The sequence below is a fragment of the Pelobates fuscus genome, chromosome 2 (genome assembly GCF_036172605.1).
Source record: "Pelobates fuscus isolate aPelFus1 chromosome 2, aPelFus1.pri, whole genome shotgun sequence".
NCBI classification, from domain to species: domain Eukaryota; kingdom Metazoa; phylum Chordata; class Amphibia; order Anura; family Pelobatidae; genus Pelobates; species Pelobates fuscus.
The window spans coordinates 157,104,713-157,121,170 of NC_086318.1; the positions used below are offsets into that span (position 1 = coordinate 157,104,713).

General features: G+C 41.2%; 1 protein-coding gene across 3 annotated transcripts in view; it reads left to right on the forward strand.

Annotated features, from left to right (window-relative positions):
- Positions 1–11,861: 11,861 nt before the first annotated feature.
- The window catches only part of FAM131A (family with sequence similarity 131 member A), a 55,655-nt gene continuing 51,058 nt past the window's right edge, over positions 11,862–16,458 (forward strand). Inside the window, exon 1 of one of the 3 annotated variants that reach the window (XM_063442891.1) lies at positions 11,862–12,293. In XM_063442891.1, coding sequence (XP_063298961.1) covers positions 12,128–12,293 — 166 coding nt within the window. In that variant the 5' untranslated portion in view covers positions 11,862–12,127. The remainder of the gene's footprint in view (positions 12,294–16,458) is intronic. The other 2 variants (XM_063442892.1, XM_063442893.1) reach the window with 2 other exon arrangements.

The following is a 16,458-nucleotide window of genomic DNA, read 5'->3' on the forward strand; positions in this document are numbered from 1 at the left end:
ACGGAGAGTCACCCTACTCCCCAGCAGGGACTACCCCTATATAGCCCCATCGCCCTCCGGCGTGCCAGCACTCACCAGGGGGAAAACCCACTCAAGAAGCCACGGGGACACAAGGCGGAACCCTGATGCACGTCCACAGCACCCCTGAGCAAGCTTACCCAAGGGACTGTACTTACTCACAAAAAGACGACTAAGGCGGCTTCAAGTCGGACATTCTCCCCAACCGCAACACCCCTATGCAAGCAGGGCATCGGCTGAACCTACCATACCACCGAAGCACTGGCCCGTTGCCACGAGGTGCAAGCAGGTCAGATGACTAGTACATCAGCCTCACACACCCGTACATTGGGACTCTCACCTGCAGTTAACGTCAAAGTCTGTCTGATTAGTGAATAACGCCACCTGTGTCATGTACAATCCAGCATGTTATTCCTTTCTAATTAATGCTTAAGCAGTCTTTTTACTAGCGATGTTTTATTTACTTAGCCTGATCCTCACAAGTTTTGCTTATAATACTCAGACGTAACTATATAGCATGTTTAGCTTGTTTATCACCCGCTATGCCTATAATGTTATGCATGCCGATACTCATGCTCCTTAACATAGACTAACTCTACCTACACCATATTGTTTACTACACTTTCAACAAAACAAAAAATAAAGTGCTGTCAACTATCGCCAAGACGTTGTATAATATGTACTATTTTATTGACTTGTACCTACTATCGTGGCGATACAAGCATGTTTGTCAAACCTTAAGCACTGCAAAAATAAAGAATTAAATTTTTTTTTTAAAAGTTGTCCAGAAAAATTCATCCTAGTTTAGCAATGTCTACCCAAGCTAAATTACTTCTCTAATGATACAAAAACACAACTCAAACAATTCTTTTACAGAGGTATATCAAGGGGCCAGGACTATAATATTAAAATAAAGAAGCACAGTAATGTTAGATATAGATTGCAAAATGTTTAACATCTCACACATTCCTATTGCTGACAATCCAAAAGAAGGCAAGAATTACATATATTAATATATGTCATATTTCTGTTTTCCCTTCTTATGCCCTTGCTTATTTTAATGACTATACTCCTTCCATTGCCATTTGTCTTTATTTTATTATCTTATCTTCCATGTGCTTCCATTTTGGTTGCACCATTTTATTTTCTTCTTGTCCATGATCTTGTCAGCTTCCCTTCTGTGGGATTCTTTACATGATTGATTATGGGTAAATCAGCTTAGCAAATGAACTGTAACTTTTAGACGTGCAATTCGTTTCATTCCGAATGTCAATTTGGACGAATTTCGGGCAATTCGGACACGTCTATTAAACTGCTCACTGTTTAAAAGACATGCCCCTACTTGCGGTGCCGAAGTTCCGAAGTGTCGAAGTACTGAAATATAGCGGTATAGCGAGTAGGGGCAGAATTTACTAATGCTAAGTAAATTTGACTTAGTATTAGTAAATTCGGCTGAAAGACCAATTTAGGTCTTTCAGCCTTTTGGTAGATAACTCCCTAATACCGTGGGAATTAGGGAGTTATTTACTAAGCGGCTTCAAGAGAAGTCTCAAAGTGCCGAATTGCCGAAATTCAAAATGCCGAAGTTCCAAAGTTGCAGAAGAGCCGAAATTCTGAAGTGCCGAAGTCCCGAAGTGCTGAAGTTCCTAAGTTGCCAAAGTTCCTTAGTGTCGAAGTCCCGAATTTTGGAACGCTGAACCGAACATTTTCCCGATACACATACCTAGTAACTTTGCTTCAGCTCTGCCCATAGCCAAAATTGCTCAATATTTCAACTAATATATATCTAAATTCTCCCCAGCCTGTCGACTAAAAAAAAATAAAATAAGTCTTACTTTTTTTTATGCATATCCAAAGAAAGGGGATTTTAAGAAAATACAAAAAAAGGGAGGCACACAAAAAGGATTCATTTAAAAGCAAAACCTGCAAAGTTACATATTAGCATTCACTATAATAGCTTTCCATAACCTGCTGTGTCATATATTTTCTAACCAGTAAGCATCTCTATTTTTTATGTGTATTATGACATCATATCCCCTTCTCAAATCCAGCCACGTCGTGGAGTATGCAGCTAGCTAAATGCACATTTCTCCTTGCAATGGCTCTCAATGCTCTCAAAAGGTATTTGGTGAGATTAAGGGCACATGTGACAGACTGGGGATAGATTAGATATATTAGTTGACAGTCTGGTATTGAGGGGATTAGATATATTAGTTGACAGACTAGGAGTGGGGGGTATATATACATATCTATTCAAAAAACAGATTGTTGACAGGCTGGGAGTTAGATGTATTAGTTATCAGACCAGGAGGGAACAGATATATTAGTTGACAGGCTGGGGAGAGATTATATGTATTAGTTGAAAGGCTGGAGGCAGGGATTATACATTCGTTGACAGATTGGGGGTATTAGATATATTAGTTATTAGGCTGGGGGTTAGATATATTGGTTGACAGGCTGGGAAGAGATTACATATATTAGTTATCAGGCTGGGGGTTAGATATATTGGTTGACAGGCTGGGGAGAGATTACATATATTAATGTACAGTCTGGGGAGGGATTTGATATATTAGTTATCAGGCTGGGGGTTAGATATATTGGTTGACAGACTGGGGAGAGATTACATATATTAATTTACAGTCTGGGGAGGGATTTGATATATTAGTTGGCTGGCTGGAGAGAGATTAGTTATATTAGTTGAAAGTTTGTAGGGATTAAATATATTAGTTAACAGGCTAAGGGGGGATAGATATATCAGTTGACAGGCTGGGAGATTAGATATTTAAGTTGACAGGTTGGGGGGGATTAGATTTATTAGTTGACAGACTGCGGGATTACATACATTAGTTGGCAGTCTGGAGAGAGATAAGATATATTAGATGACGGCCTGCGGAAATTTACATATATTACTTGACAGGCTGGGGGGATTAGATATGTTGAGAGTTTTGGGGGGTTCAGATATATTAGTATACAGACTGTTAATCTACAGGCTGGGGAGGGATTAGATATATTAGTTGACAGGCTGGGGATTAGCTATACAAATTTACAAACTGGAGGGATTAGATACATTGAGAGCAAAAAACATGTCGCATGAGAGTGCTGAGAACGGACAACAGCTCAATTATCCTGTCCTTCAGTAGGTCCCCGCTCAGTTCTCAAGCTGGTTTTAGCTCATCTTGTGCTATTACAGAGAGAACCAGGCAATTTTATCTCAGACTGATTTCACCCAAAAGGGCAGAACAGATCCGAAATACTTGCTCACGGTGCCTAGAGGGATACTGGCTATACCTCACTGATAATACCAGGTTGAAACGATCTTCTGGGGTTGCTGTATCTCTCATGCAGAGGGAACTTGTTGGCATTTCGGATCTGGCTTCAGATATTTTCTCTCTGTAATGACACAAGATGAGCTAAAACCAGCTTGAGATCTGAACAGGGATCCACCAAAGGCCAGGCCAATTGAGCTGTTGTCCGTTCTCTCCTCTCTTGCTACTAGTTTAATTTATCCATTTTTTTTTTTTATTTTTTTAAACTTTTTTAAAAAACTTTTTTCACCAGCAGGGGGACTGCCTGTCAGTTCTGGCAGTCCCCATGCTGGCAGCACTATGGACGCCTATAGCGGCCATGTGACCACTCTTTCAGAGCAATCACATGCAGCCTGGGGGTCCTAATTTGCTGAGGGGCAACTGTCTGGGATGTCAGACAGTCCCCCCAGTGAAGAAGAACAACGATCGCCGGCAGGGGAACGGTGGCGATCGAGTAAGTACATGGAAATGCAGGGAGAGGAAAGGAAAGGGGTTAATGGTTTTTTATTATTTATTTATTTTTAATTTATTTTAATCTTCACTGAGTGCCTGTCTGTGAGTATGTGTGTGTGTCTTTCAGTGAGTATGTGTGTGTGTGTGTCTGTCAGTGTGTGTGTCTGTCAGTGTGTCTGTCTGTATGTGTGTGTGTCTGTCTGTCAGTGTGTCTGTCTGTCTGTCAGTGAGTGTGTGTGCCTGTGTGTGTGTGTGTGTGTGTGTATGTCAGTGAGTGTGTGTATGTCTGTCAGTGTGTGTGTGTGTGTCTGTCTGTGAGCATGTGTGTGTCTGTCAGTGAGTGTGTGTGTCTGTCAGTGTGTGTGTGTCTGTCAGTGTGTGTCTGTCTGTCAGTGAGTGTGTGTGTCTGTCTGTCTGTCAGTGAGTGTGTGTGTGTGTCTGTCAGTGTGTGTGTGTCTGTCTGTGAGCATGTGTGTGTCAGTGTGTGTGTCTGTCAGTGTGTGTGTGTCTATCAGTGAGTGTGTGTGTCTGTGTGTGTGTGTCTGTCAGTGTGTGTGTGTGACTGTCTGTGAGCATGTGTGTGTCTGTCAGTGAGTGTGTGTGTGTCTGTCAGTGAGTATGTGTGTGTGTCAGCGGGAGGATCAGATTTGGCACAGGGTGGTAGAGGGGGATGCTGTGGTTAAGTAGAGGGGGGGGGACCGGGATTTAGTAGAGGGGGTGCTGTGGTTAAGTAGAGGGGGATGCTGTTTGTTTTTTTTAATACTTTTTCAAATAAACCTATGTTTCTATGAAAAGTTAAGTTTTGGGGGGTTTTGTACGACCGGCATAAACGTAAACTTTGTTTATGTGGCCTGTGCCAGACTTTGAGTTTGACATGCTTGATCTAAGTGGTAAAAATTAGAATGAAAAAAGGAATTAGATGTAAATATACTGCAAAATTTCCATACCAGAGATATGTTGTAACGATAAACTGTAACAATACGACCAAGTTGTTTCAAGGGGACTAACACCTGGACTGTGGCATGCCGGAGGGGATCATGGCAAAACTCCCATGGAAAATTACATAGTTGATGCAGTCTGGTTTTAATCCATAAAGGGCATAAATCACCTAACATTCCTAAATTGTTTGGAATAACGTGCTTTAAAACATCAGGTATGATGTTGTATCGATCAGGTAGTGTAAGGGTTACGCCCGCTTCACAGTGACAGACCAAACTCCCCGTTTAACGCACCGCAAACAACCGCAAACAGTCCATTTGCACAACCGCAAACTCCCCATTTGCACAAGGTTCCTTGTCCTCACTGATGTCATTGAAGGTCTCTTCTTCCACCCAGCCATGAACAACACCAAGGGTCCCCGAAAGGTGACAACAAGCCCCCTGTATTTTGTTTTTTAAATGTACACTACTGTTACACCAGATATGAGTTGCACTGCTGTGACACTGTGCCCTGGCAGGCCCTGAAACGCACACGTGTGAAGGAAACTGACTGCTATTATTTCACAGTCAAATTTCTAGTTTTTCTTTTAATGTACACTACTGTTACACAAGATATGAGTTGCACTGGTGTGACACTGTGCCCTGGCAGGCCCTGAAACGCACACGTATGAAGGAAACTGCTATTATATTACAGTCAAAAAAGATTATTTTTTTTTTAAATGCAAGCTATTGTGACGCCAGATATGAGTGGTGGCACTGGGCAAGTGGGCACAGTATAAGCTGTGAGCCTGACACACACGCTGGCAGGCAGGCAACTGCAATTAGATTACACAGAAAAAAAAAAGCAGACTGATGTTCTAGCCCTAAAAAGGGCTTTTTGGGGTGCTGTCCTTACAGCAGAGATCAGATGAGTCCTTCAGGACTGTAGTGGACACTGAATACACTAGCCTAGCTATCAATTTCCCTATTAAATCAGCAGCATCGACATTGTCCCTCCTCTCACTAAGAATGCAGCTTCCGGGGGGGCGGGGCCTAGCTGTCATGGAGGAAAGACGCACTTCGTGTGAGCTCCCTCAATATCTCACTTTAAGCAGCTATCAACAAGCAAATTTCACCCCAGAAGGGGATGACCCAGCAATGTTGCTCCTACCTGACCGACCCGACATGCTTAGTAGCGGTCAGGTAGATGGTAATCAGTTACACGGGCAAACAAGACAGGAAAGGGTTAAAGATAAATTCAGAGTCAAGAACAAAGCCATGGTCAATACCAAAATAAACAAAATAGAACAAAGAACGCACTAAAGGGTACTGACACAGAAACCACGATAGGACAAAGTGGATAGGGCTAGGGAAGTTTAACTATCCTTTAACATTTGATTAGCCCACGTCATGCCTACGCCCCCAAAAGGTTTGTGTGTGGGGGTGCTGGAATGACGTGGGCCAATGGGAGCCTGAATCAACTTTTGGCTCCCACTGCCCCTTTAAGAGCGAGCTTGTGACTCAAGCTGTGCTCCTAGTGCCAGGCGGGCCACGTGACCGATCACTGCGATCAGTGTATGCGGCTAAGTCAGAAGAGGAGATCAAGCCGCATGCGGCTCGTGTGGAGGCAGGAGTGATCCAGCCACGCGCGGCTCAAGCTTAGGAGCCAGGTCGGTCCCAGGATAAGGTAAATACAGCTACAACCACTTATCCCAATCACACACCTTTCCTAAAATCCTATCCCATTAAAAGTATATTACCGCGTATTTAATAAAACAGATAAACCCCCTACTTCATCCAGGTTACCGATCGATGGTTCAATATTCTGAGCCCTCTCTGATTTACTGTACACGACTATTCGATATTCCCACAAATTTTATATAGCATTTTATGTTTGTTTGAGCCCACCTTAAAAATATTGGATATCGCTAAAAATCATGATCACTATATACTTTCTCTACAAACCTCTAAAACGAACCAAACTACTCATCCATCCGCTATACCACTTTATCCCACCTAGAACTAGTGCCCAGTTAAAATACTTGACTCTTACTTACCCACACTCAGTCATGCCACACACATTTCACCACTACTCTCACTGAATCCCTCTGACTACGGCTAAATTAATCTTCTACTTCAGAACACTACTCCTAAGATTGGGTTGTATCCATGTCTCCGGTCTTTCATTTAGAATAGGGGCAGCTTCGGTCTCCTTCAACACTGACACTCCAGTGCATATTATTAAAAGATTGGGCAGATGGAAATCCTCAGTCTACAACCGATATATTCCTCATCGCGAGAAAGAAATGAGGAAAGCTTTTAAAAGTTTGGCTTTGTAAATTTGATGCAATAAGTGTGTTTTTCTTTAATACCTTTTCACCCTCTTTGCATGAACCCGATTTACATATATTACTAATATGTTTCTGAACATATATATTATATTATTCACTCACTCACTCTCTGGGCCGGCCTAAGACATCATGCTGCCTAGGTCCAACGATAAATGACTATGGGGGATAATGTATAATAAACACAGGTTACTGGCTATGGGAGGGATAATGTATAATAAACACAGGTTACTGGCTATGGGGGGGGGGGGTAATGTATAATAAACACAGGTTACTGGCTATGGGAGGATAATGTATAATAAACACAGGTTACTGGCTATGGGGGGACAATGTATAATAAACACAGGTTACTGGCTATGGGAGGATAATGTATAATAAACACAGGTTACTGGCTATGGGAGGATAATGTATAATAAACACAGGTTACTGGCTATGGGGGATAATGTATAATAAACACAGGTTACTGGCTATGGGAGGATAATGTATAATAAACACAGGTTACTGGCTATGGGAGGATAATGTATAATAAACACAGGTTACTGGCTATGGGGGATAATGTATAATAAACACAGGTTACTGGTTATGGAGGGATAATGTATAATAAACACAGGTTGCTGGCTATGGGAGGATAATGTATAATAAACACAGGTTACTGGCTATGGGAGGGATAATGTATAATAAACACAGGTTACTGGCTATGGGGGATAATGTATAATAAACACAGGGTACTGGCTATGGGGGATAATGTATAATAAACACAGGTTTATTTTTGTAGCCGGCCAATGTCAATTACCCCCATCAAACCATATATTTTTGAAAAGTAGACACCCTAGGGTATTTGAAATGGTGGTATTTTAACACTTTCCATGCACTAATTCTACCACCAGTCTTTGTCAAACTTTCGGGTAGTTGTTTTGTTGTGTTATTTTCTCTCACATTGTACTTTAGGCATAGATTCTCAGCTCCTGTTAGGTGTTGTACTGACTACTGTTGCAGATTGCTACCTTTTTCCATTTTGTTGCACTTCCTATCTAGGGACTTGGTCGTATTGTTACAGTTTATTGTTACAACATATCTCTGGTATGGCAATTTAGCAGTATATTTACAACTTATTCCTAGTGTTTTTGAATTCAGATTTTTCCACTTAGATCCTTTTGACTATATAGCAATTGTATCACAAATTTACTGCAATTTCTTTTCCCCTTTTCCCCGTGCTTTTAGGTTATTCTATTTTTAATTATACCTATTAAATGTTATATTTTAACTCTTTATTATAATAGTGGAACAGGTCATGTTTTTCTGTTTTCCTATTTACAAATTTCCTCCAAGGGTTATCCCCTAGTGTCTGTCCTAGATACTCTTAATATAATATTAGCTTCCTACATGTCCTCTTTGGAACATTTATATGGCAAATAATGGCATATAATAGTATATTCACATAAGATCATCTATGGAGGATCCCACAGTCTTGCAGTCAATACAATTGTTTTATGGGGGCCGTAAGCCAAGCTGGCCCAGGGGCCCATTAATATTAAAGGTAGGGCTCTGCATTAATGTGTGAAATAGGCCTGAATATTATCTTCCAGAGAAAATGCCTTTGTCAGTAGGTTTAACGGATCCTTGTTGAATGAAATCCCAGGTGATTTTACAAAGCAAACAATATGGTTAGGAGGAGTTTCTTTTTCTGTAACACAAGTGGAACTGACACTCAAACCTGTTTATCCATTTCACATTGTATACCTGTATTTACATTGTAAAGGTTCCTTTCAAACGCTGCATGCTCTAGGCTATCTGATGTCTCTGAGCTCTTCATAAATAATATATGCATAAATAAATGTCTCAATCCATGACCGGAAAACACATGGCTATGAATTATTATTTATATAGAACTATCATGTTATGCAGCATTATACAATAGAAATGTAGGATCTCAAACCTTACTATTTATGACACAGTGACACATTTTACATTCTGTACCCTCATCATAAATGCTGGGCACACTAAGAGGTTGCTAAGGGAACCGGTCCAAGCAGTTGGTATGTGGCTTAGCGGTATCTGTACCCAAATCTTATTTATCACACCAGTTCTCTATACGTTTACCAAACTAGGCATGGGCAGTAAAAGTTGTATGGCTTTTCACTTCAGTACTCTGTCTAGGTAGATTGCAAGCCCAATGGGGTGGCTGAAGCGAAATAAATCTGCTATATAAGAAGTTCTTAATTTTATTCCAATTCTTATTAGGAGACAAATATGGCCAGGGTCCTAGCTCCGTGTGAGTACACCATGAATCTACAATATACTGATGGATAGTCACTGTATACAATGGCCCAGAAAGCTCAGGTGAAAAATACAGCACATCTGGCCATGTGGAAGGAGGTACTTCAAGGTCTCCACGGTAACAGAAAGTGCAGAGGTACAAGTGGTGCTTTCACTCCTGCAAATTAGCTCTTAGTTATCCCATTATTCCTGGAATCGTGGACACTAAGCATTTATATGTCACTTGTGTATGATTGTGATCCTGAAGAAGGACTTATCTCTGCTATTTTAAGGGCTGATTCAGTTCCAATTTATGTAAGGCATATATTAGGCTATATTTATTCAGGGAGGGAAAAGACAGTTCTGTTCTTCCCACTTAATGCTCAACAGCTATTAGCCACCTGCTATCCTTCTAAAATACTTTCTCTTGGTTTACAAAGTGTTCTCCTAATTAAGTCTCTGATGCTCAGGGAACATGAACACTCGATCCTGTATGTGCTAAAAAATATTTATTATTCTGCTTACTAGCCAATCATTAAATGATAGAGTACATGTCTTGCATTCTACATTTTATGTTTGCCCATCTTAATGGCAAACATTTTATTGACCTTGGAAGGAAGAGTTGACTTTGCTGGGAATCAAACCAGTTATTCTGAGGTACTATAACCATACCCACTGAAATATCTTATCTGACATATTCTTATTTAGTAACTTAGTTATTTTCCAAATAAACAATACAATAGGGCAGGCATAGGCAACCTTTGGCACTCCAGATGTTTTGGACCACACCTCCCATGATGCTTTGCTAGCATTATGGATGTAAGAGCATTATGGGGGATGTAGTCCACAACATCTGGAAAGCTGAAGGTTGCCTACCCCTGCAATATGGGTTAATTCACTAAATGTTGCTTTATAGTAAACACAAATCAATAATAAAATGCAAAGTTAGGCAAAAAACTGCTGATTTGTAAAAACCGAAAACAAGACCTCAACCACAGTAACAGCTTGGTTACATTAATTAAAATGTTGTAATTAGTTTACTTAAGGAACTTATTGCACCCCAAAACAACTTTAGCTCAATTGAGTGATTTTGGTGTATAAATCATGCGCTTGCATTCAAACTGCTAAATGAACAGAGCAGGAAATACAAACTTCTAAAGTGAACATACTGTACTGATAGAAAATGAAAACATGTGTCCATGCAGGCTGTGTGAATCATGGCCAGGGGAGGTGTGACTAGGTCTCCATAAACAGAAACAAATGTGATTTAACTCCTAAATGGCAAAGAATTGAGCAGTGAGGCTGCAGGGGCATGATCTATCCACCAAAACTGCTTCATTAAGCTAAAGTTGTAATGGTGCTTAGTGTCCCAGAAAAAGTGTTTAGTGGGGAATCCAGACTTCAGATCCCTAAATATGCGTTTTAAAAAAGATTGGGGGTAAACCTTCTAACAATTTAAAGCTATTCCTAATTGAATGTGTACTCAAGAAAGCATTTTAACCCCTTAAGGACACATGACACGTGTGACATGTCATGACTCCTTTTTACTCCAGAAGTTTGGTCCTTAAGGGGTTAAGTATGACATACAAGTGAAAAGGGGACTTACACTAAGTAGCTCAAAGTAGATTAAACACCACCTATCATAATTGTTCATATCTCATGGTCACTTATACAGTTCCCGGCATAGTCACCAACATCATTTCATCATTCCAAGTTCCATGAGTACCACTGACTTAGGTAATATCAACTAAATCTGTTAGTCATCAGTAGTACACCTGTGTGAAAAAAAAAAAAAAAAAAAGTGCAATATAGCAAAGTATCTCGTAGGCTCAAGTAGCATTGAATTCGTACAAGATATAATAAAACAAAATGCTGGTGTGAAAATCAAGAAAATTGGCAAGTGTACACAAATACTAGGGGGGGGGGAAATCACATCCGCTCTCAATAAATAAAAATGATGAATATTTTGGTAGCAGCCTGTAACATTATATCAGTGATGCTGTTGTTTCTAAGAAGTAGCTGGTAACCACGAACCTGCCATATAGTAATATCTGCTTCTTCTAAAATTGGTCATGGGTCTGTGAGTCTATACACAGACTATATATTAATCTAATGCCTGCCAAACCTTGGAAATGGTCCAGCACTTGAAGATCTTTCTTAAGATTTACCTACTAAAAGGAACCATGTGGTGATTACATTCACAAAGCAGCCACTTCAATGGACCTGCGCACTGGGGCCACTGCTGGCGTATTAAATAGGATGTGATTGATAGCATATGCAACTGCATTGCTTTATGTGTTTTTGTTCAACAAGTGTAATATCTAGTGCTGGGGTCCAGCTCTATATCTCCTATATATATATATTTATTCTTTGGCATTGTATTTGTATTTTCTGCTCAGTTGAGATGATTCTATTCCTTTAGGTCTGTTTCCCCCCTCTATTTTATTCCATTATCCATTCATCACAGAACCCAGGGTCTGATCTCCCAGCAGTCCCAGCTCTCTCTCTCCTACCTCCAGCATCTCCCCCATGCCCCCCTGTGCCCTCTCCCTCCCACACCCCTCTCCCTCCCTTGCAATAAGGCAACAGCAGGGTGTTGCTGTTGATGCTGTAGTCGGGGAAGGGGTGGTGACGTCACAGTCTCTGCTCATCAGCAGCTGCAGCTCCGGGGAACAAAACCCAGAGCAAGGGGCAGAATCCGGGACTGCCCCTCCCAGCCTGCCTCCCCACACACCGTCTCCGGCAGTAAAAGCACCCCGCTTCCAGCCACCACAGGCGGGGATTCCCTCCACATCGCGCCCCGCTCCTTTATAAAGCAGGAGTACCCTGTATGCGGGGCTCTCATAGCTGGGATCGGTCCAGAACCCCCAAACAAGCCCCCCTCCTCCCTCCCATATCGGGGAGCCCCTCTCCGCCGCGGGAACCCCGGCCTCGGGATGTGCCCGGACTGGTGAGGATTACTATGGGCTGTATCGGGAGCCGGAGCAGCGGGACCGGTGAGAGGAGGATGGAGGGATGGATGGTCTGGGTGTGCGGCTAGACATGTGCACAACATGCAGTGTGACAGCAGACATATGCAGCATTACATGCAATGTGACAGCATAGTGGGTACCTGTGATGGGTCTCTGCATCCAGTGTGATAGTATACCATGTACAGTGTGAGAGTATACCATGTACAGTGTGATAATATACCATGTACAGTGTGATAGTATACCATGTACAGTGTGACAGTATACCATATACGGTGTGATAGTATACCATGTACAGTGTGATAATATACCATGCACAGTGTGACAGTATACCATATACAGTGTGATAGTATACCATATACCTTGTGATAGTATACCATGCACAGTGCGATAGTATACCATATACAGTGTGATAGTATACCATGCACATTGTGAGAGTATACCATGTACAGTGTGATAATATACCATGTACAGTGTGAGAGTATACCATGTACAGTGTGACAGTATACCATGTACAGTGTGAGAGTATACCATGTACAGTGTGACAGTATACCAAATACAGTGTGATAGTATACCATGTACAGTGTGATAATATACCATGCACAGTGTGACAGTATACCATATACAGTGTGATAGTATACCATATACCTTGTGATAGTATACCATGCACAGTGCGATAGTATACCATATACAGTGTGATAGTATACCATGCACATTGTGAGAGTATACCATGTACAGTGTGATAATATACCATGTACAGTGTGAGAGTATACCATGTACAGTGTGACAGTATACCATGTACAGTGTGAGAGTATACCATGTACAGTGTGACAGTATACCAAATACAGTGTGATAGTATACCATATACCGTGTGATAGTATACCATGCACAGTGCGATAGTATACCATATACAGTGTGATAGTATACCATGCACATTATGTGAGTATACCATGTATAGTGTGATAATATACCATGTACAGTGTGATAGTATACCATGTACAGTGTGACAGTATACCATATACAGTGTGATAGTATACCATATACCGTGTGATAGTATACCATGCACAGTGCGATAGTATACCATATACAGTGTGATAGTATACCATGCACATTGTGAGAATATACCATGTACAGTATGATAATATACCATGTACAGTGTGAGAGTATACCATGTACAGTGTGAAAGTATACCAAGTACAGTGTGAGAGTATACCATGTACAGTGTGACAGTATACCATATACAGTGTGACAGTATACCATGCACAGTGTGAGAGTATACCATGTACAGTGTGACAGTATACCATATACAGTGTGACAGTATACCATGCACAGTGTGAGAGTATACCATGTACAGTGTGATAATATACCATGTACAGTGTGAGAGTATACCATGTACAATGGGAGAGTATGCCATGCACAGTGTGAGAGTATACCATGTACAGTGTGACAGTATACCATATACAGTGTGACAGTATACCATGCACAGTGTGAGAGTATACCATGTACAGTGTGATAATATACCATGTACAGTGTGAGAGTGTACCATGTACAATGGGAGAGTATGCCATGCACAGTGTGAGAGTATATCATGTACAGTGTGACAGTATACCATATACAGTGTGATAATATACCATGTACAGTGTGACAGTATATCATGCACAGTGTGATAATATACCATGTACAGTGTGATAGTATACCATGCACAGTGTGATAGTATACGATATACAGTGCTGGGTCTGTCCATCCAGTATGATATTATACCATGCACCAGTGTGATAGTATACTATTTACAGTGTGATTGTATACCATGTACAGTGTGACAGTATACCATGTACAGTGTGAGAGTATACCATGTACAGTGTGACAGTATACCATGCACAGTGTGATAGTATACCATGCACAGTGTGACAGTATTCCATGCACAGTGTGATAGTATACCATGCAGTGTGACAGTATACCATGCACAGTGTGATAGTATACCATGCACAGTGTGACAGTATTCCATGTACAGTGTGATAGTATACCATTCATCAGTGCTGAGTTTGTTGTGTGACAGTACACCATGCACAGTGTGATAGTATACCATGCACAGTGAGACAGTATACCATTCATCAGTGCTGCGTCTGTCCATCCAGTGTGATAGTATACCATGCCCAGTGTGACAGTATACCATGCCCAGTGTGATAGTATACCATGCACAGTGTGATAATATACCATGTACAGTGTGACAGTATACTATTCATCAGTGCTGAGTCTGTTGTGTGACAGTATGCTATGCACAGTGTGATAGTATACCATGCACAGTGAGACAGTATACCATTCATCAGTGCTGCGTCTGTCCATCCAGTGTGCTAGTATACCATGTAAAAGTGTGATTGTATACCATGTACCGGTGCTTTGTTTATCTATCCAGTGTGATAGTATACCATGTTCCAGTGTAATAGTATACCATGTACAGTGCTGCATCTGTCCATCAAGTGTGCTAGTATACCATGTGCAAGTGCTTGGTCTGTCCATCCAGTGTGATAGTATACCATGTACAGTGCTGAATCTGTTTATCCAGTGTGATAGTATACCATGCACCAGTGTGATAGTATACCATGTACAGTGCTGAATCTGTCTATCCAATGTAATAGTATACCATGTACAGTGCTGAGTCTGTCTATCCAATGTAATAGTATACCGCGTACAGTGCTGAGTCTGTCTATCCAATGTAATAGTATACCATGTACAGTGCTGGGTCTGTCCATCCAATGTAATAGTATACCACGTACAGTGCTGAGTCTGTCTATCCAATGTAATAGTATACCATGTACAGTGCTGGTTCTGTCCATCCAATGTAATAGTATACCACGTACAGTGCTGAGTCTGTCTATCCAATGTAATAGTATACCATGTACAGTGCTGGTTCTGTCCATCCAATGTAATAGTATACCATGTACAGTGCTGGGTCTGTTTATCCAGTGTCATAGTATACCATGTACAGTGCTGGATCTGTTTATCCAGTGTCATAGTTTACCATGTACAGTGTAAGAGCAGTGTGATGATGTATTATGTACCATTGTTTTTATTGTGCCTGTGATATGTTAGTGTGAGAGCACACCATGTACCAATGCTGGGTATTTGCATGCAGTGTGTGTCAGTGTGAGAACATACTATGTACCAGTGTTGGGATTTTGCATACAGTGTGTCATTATGAGAGCATTCCATGTACCAGGTATAGGTTTCTGTATGCAGTGTGCCAGTGTGGTAGTACTAGCTTATCTCTGTTCACCTCCGGACCAAAACACCCAGCCAGCCCTTACCCCCTGCAATGCATGAGATGATGTCCACTGCTCAGGCTCAGTTGGGCTCGTAGTGTACCACAGTTGGGGGCTAATGCTTTGCAGAATGGGCTGATGCTCTGCCAAGTTTGTGAATCTGTGCTCTCCTCTCTGTGTTTGATGGCTTTGTGATGTTTGTGAAGTTCAGGTGAATGCTCAGCAGGTTCTGCCAGGATGTGGAAAATATTCTGTATGCTTAACAAAGGGCGATGACTGGGGTTAATGCTATGTTTGCTCTTTTATGATGCTGTCAATTCTACAAGGCGCTAACTAAGAATGGGTTAACATTCTGTTGGTCCTGAGGAGAAATGTCAGATTCCTGTAGTGTGGACTTTATCACCAATAGGTTAATACTTGATGAATGCTGTCAGCGTTAGATTACTGCTTTTCAGCCATTGGCATATGTGATATTAATGCTCTGCAACTAATGGCAATAGCAGAAATAAAGCAATGCCTATGGTGGTATACAGTGTGTACAGCTCACAGGGAGTCATTCATAATCTTCGTGTTTTCATACAGGGGGGGATTTTCAAAGCTCTTTAATGTTGGGTACCTGAGGATACTCTTGTTCGGAGATGTTGATAAATATGGTAGGAGTTAACACGTTGATAATATGGCTGCAGTGTATACATCTGAACTTCCTGGGTAGAATTGATGTGACCATTCTTATTGAAGTATTATTAATGGCAACAAGATAATGGACATGGCTGGAATTCAGCTGTAAGTGGCACGTATGTTAGTAGTATTTAACATTAGGCACTGATGATAGCAACTGGAGCAGGGAAGCATTCATTATAAACACTTGCAATTGTTGTGCTGTACATTGTCACAGGTTGTGGTGGGATTGGAAGTATGGGGTCCAAGCTTGG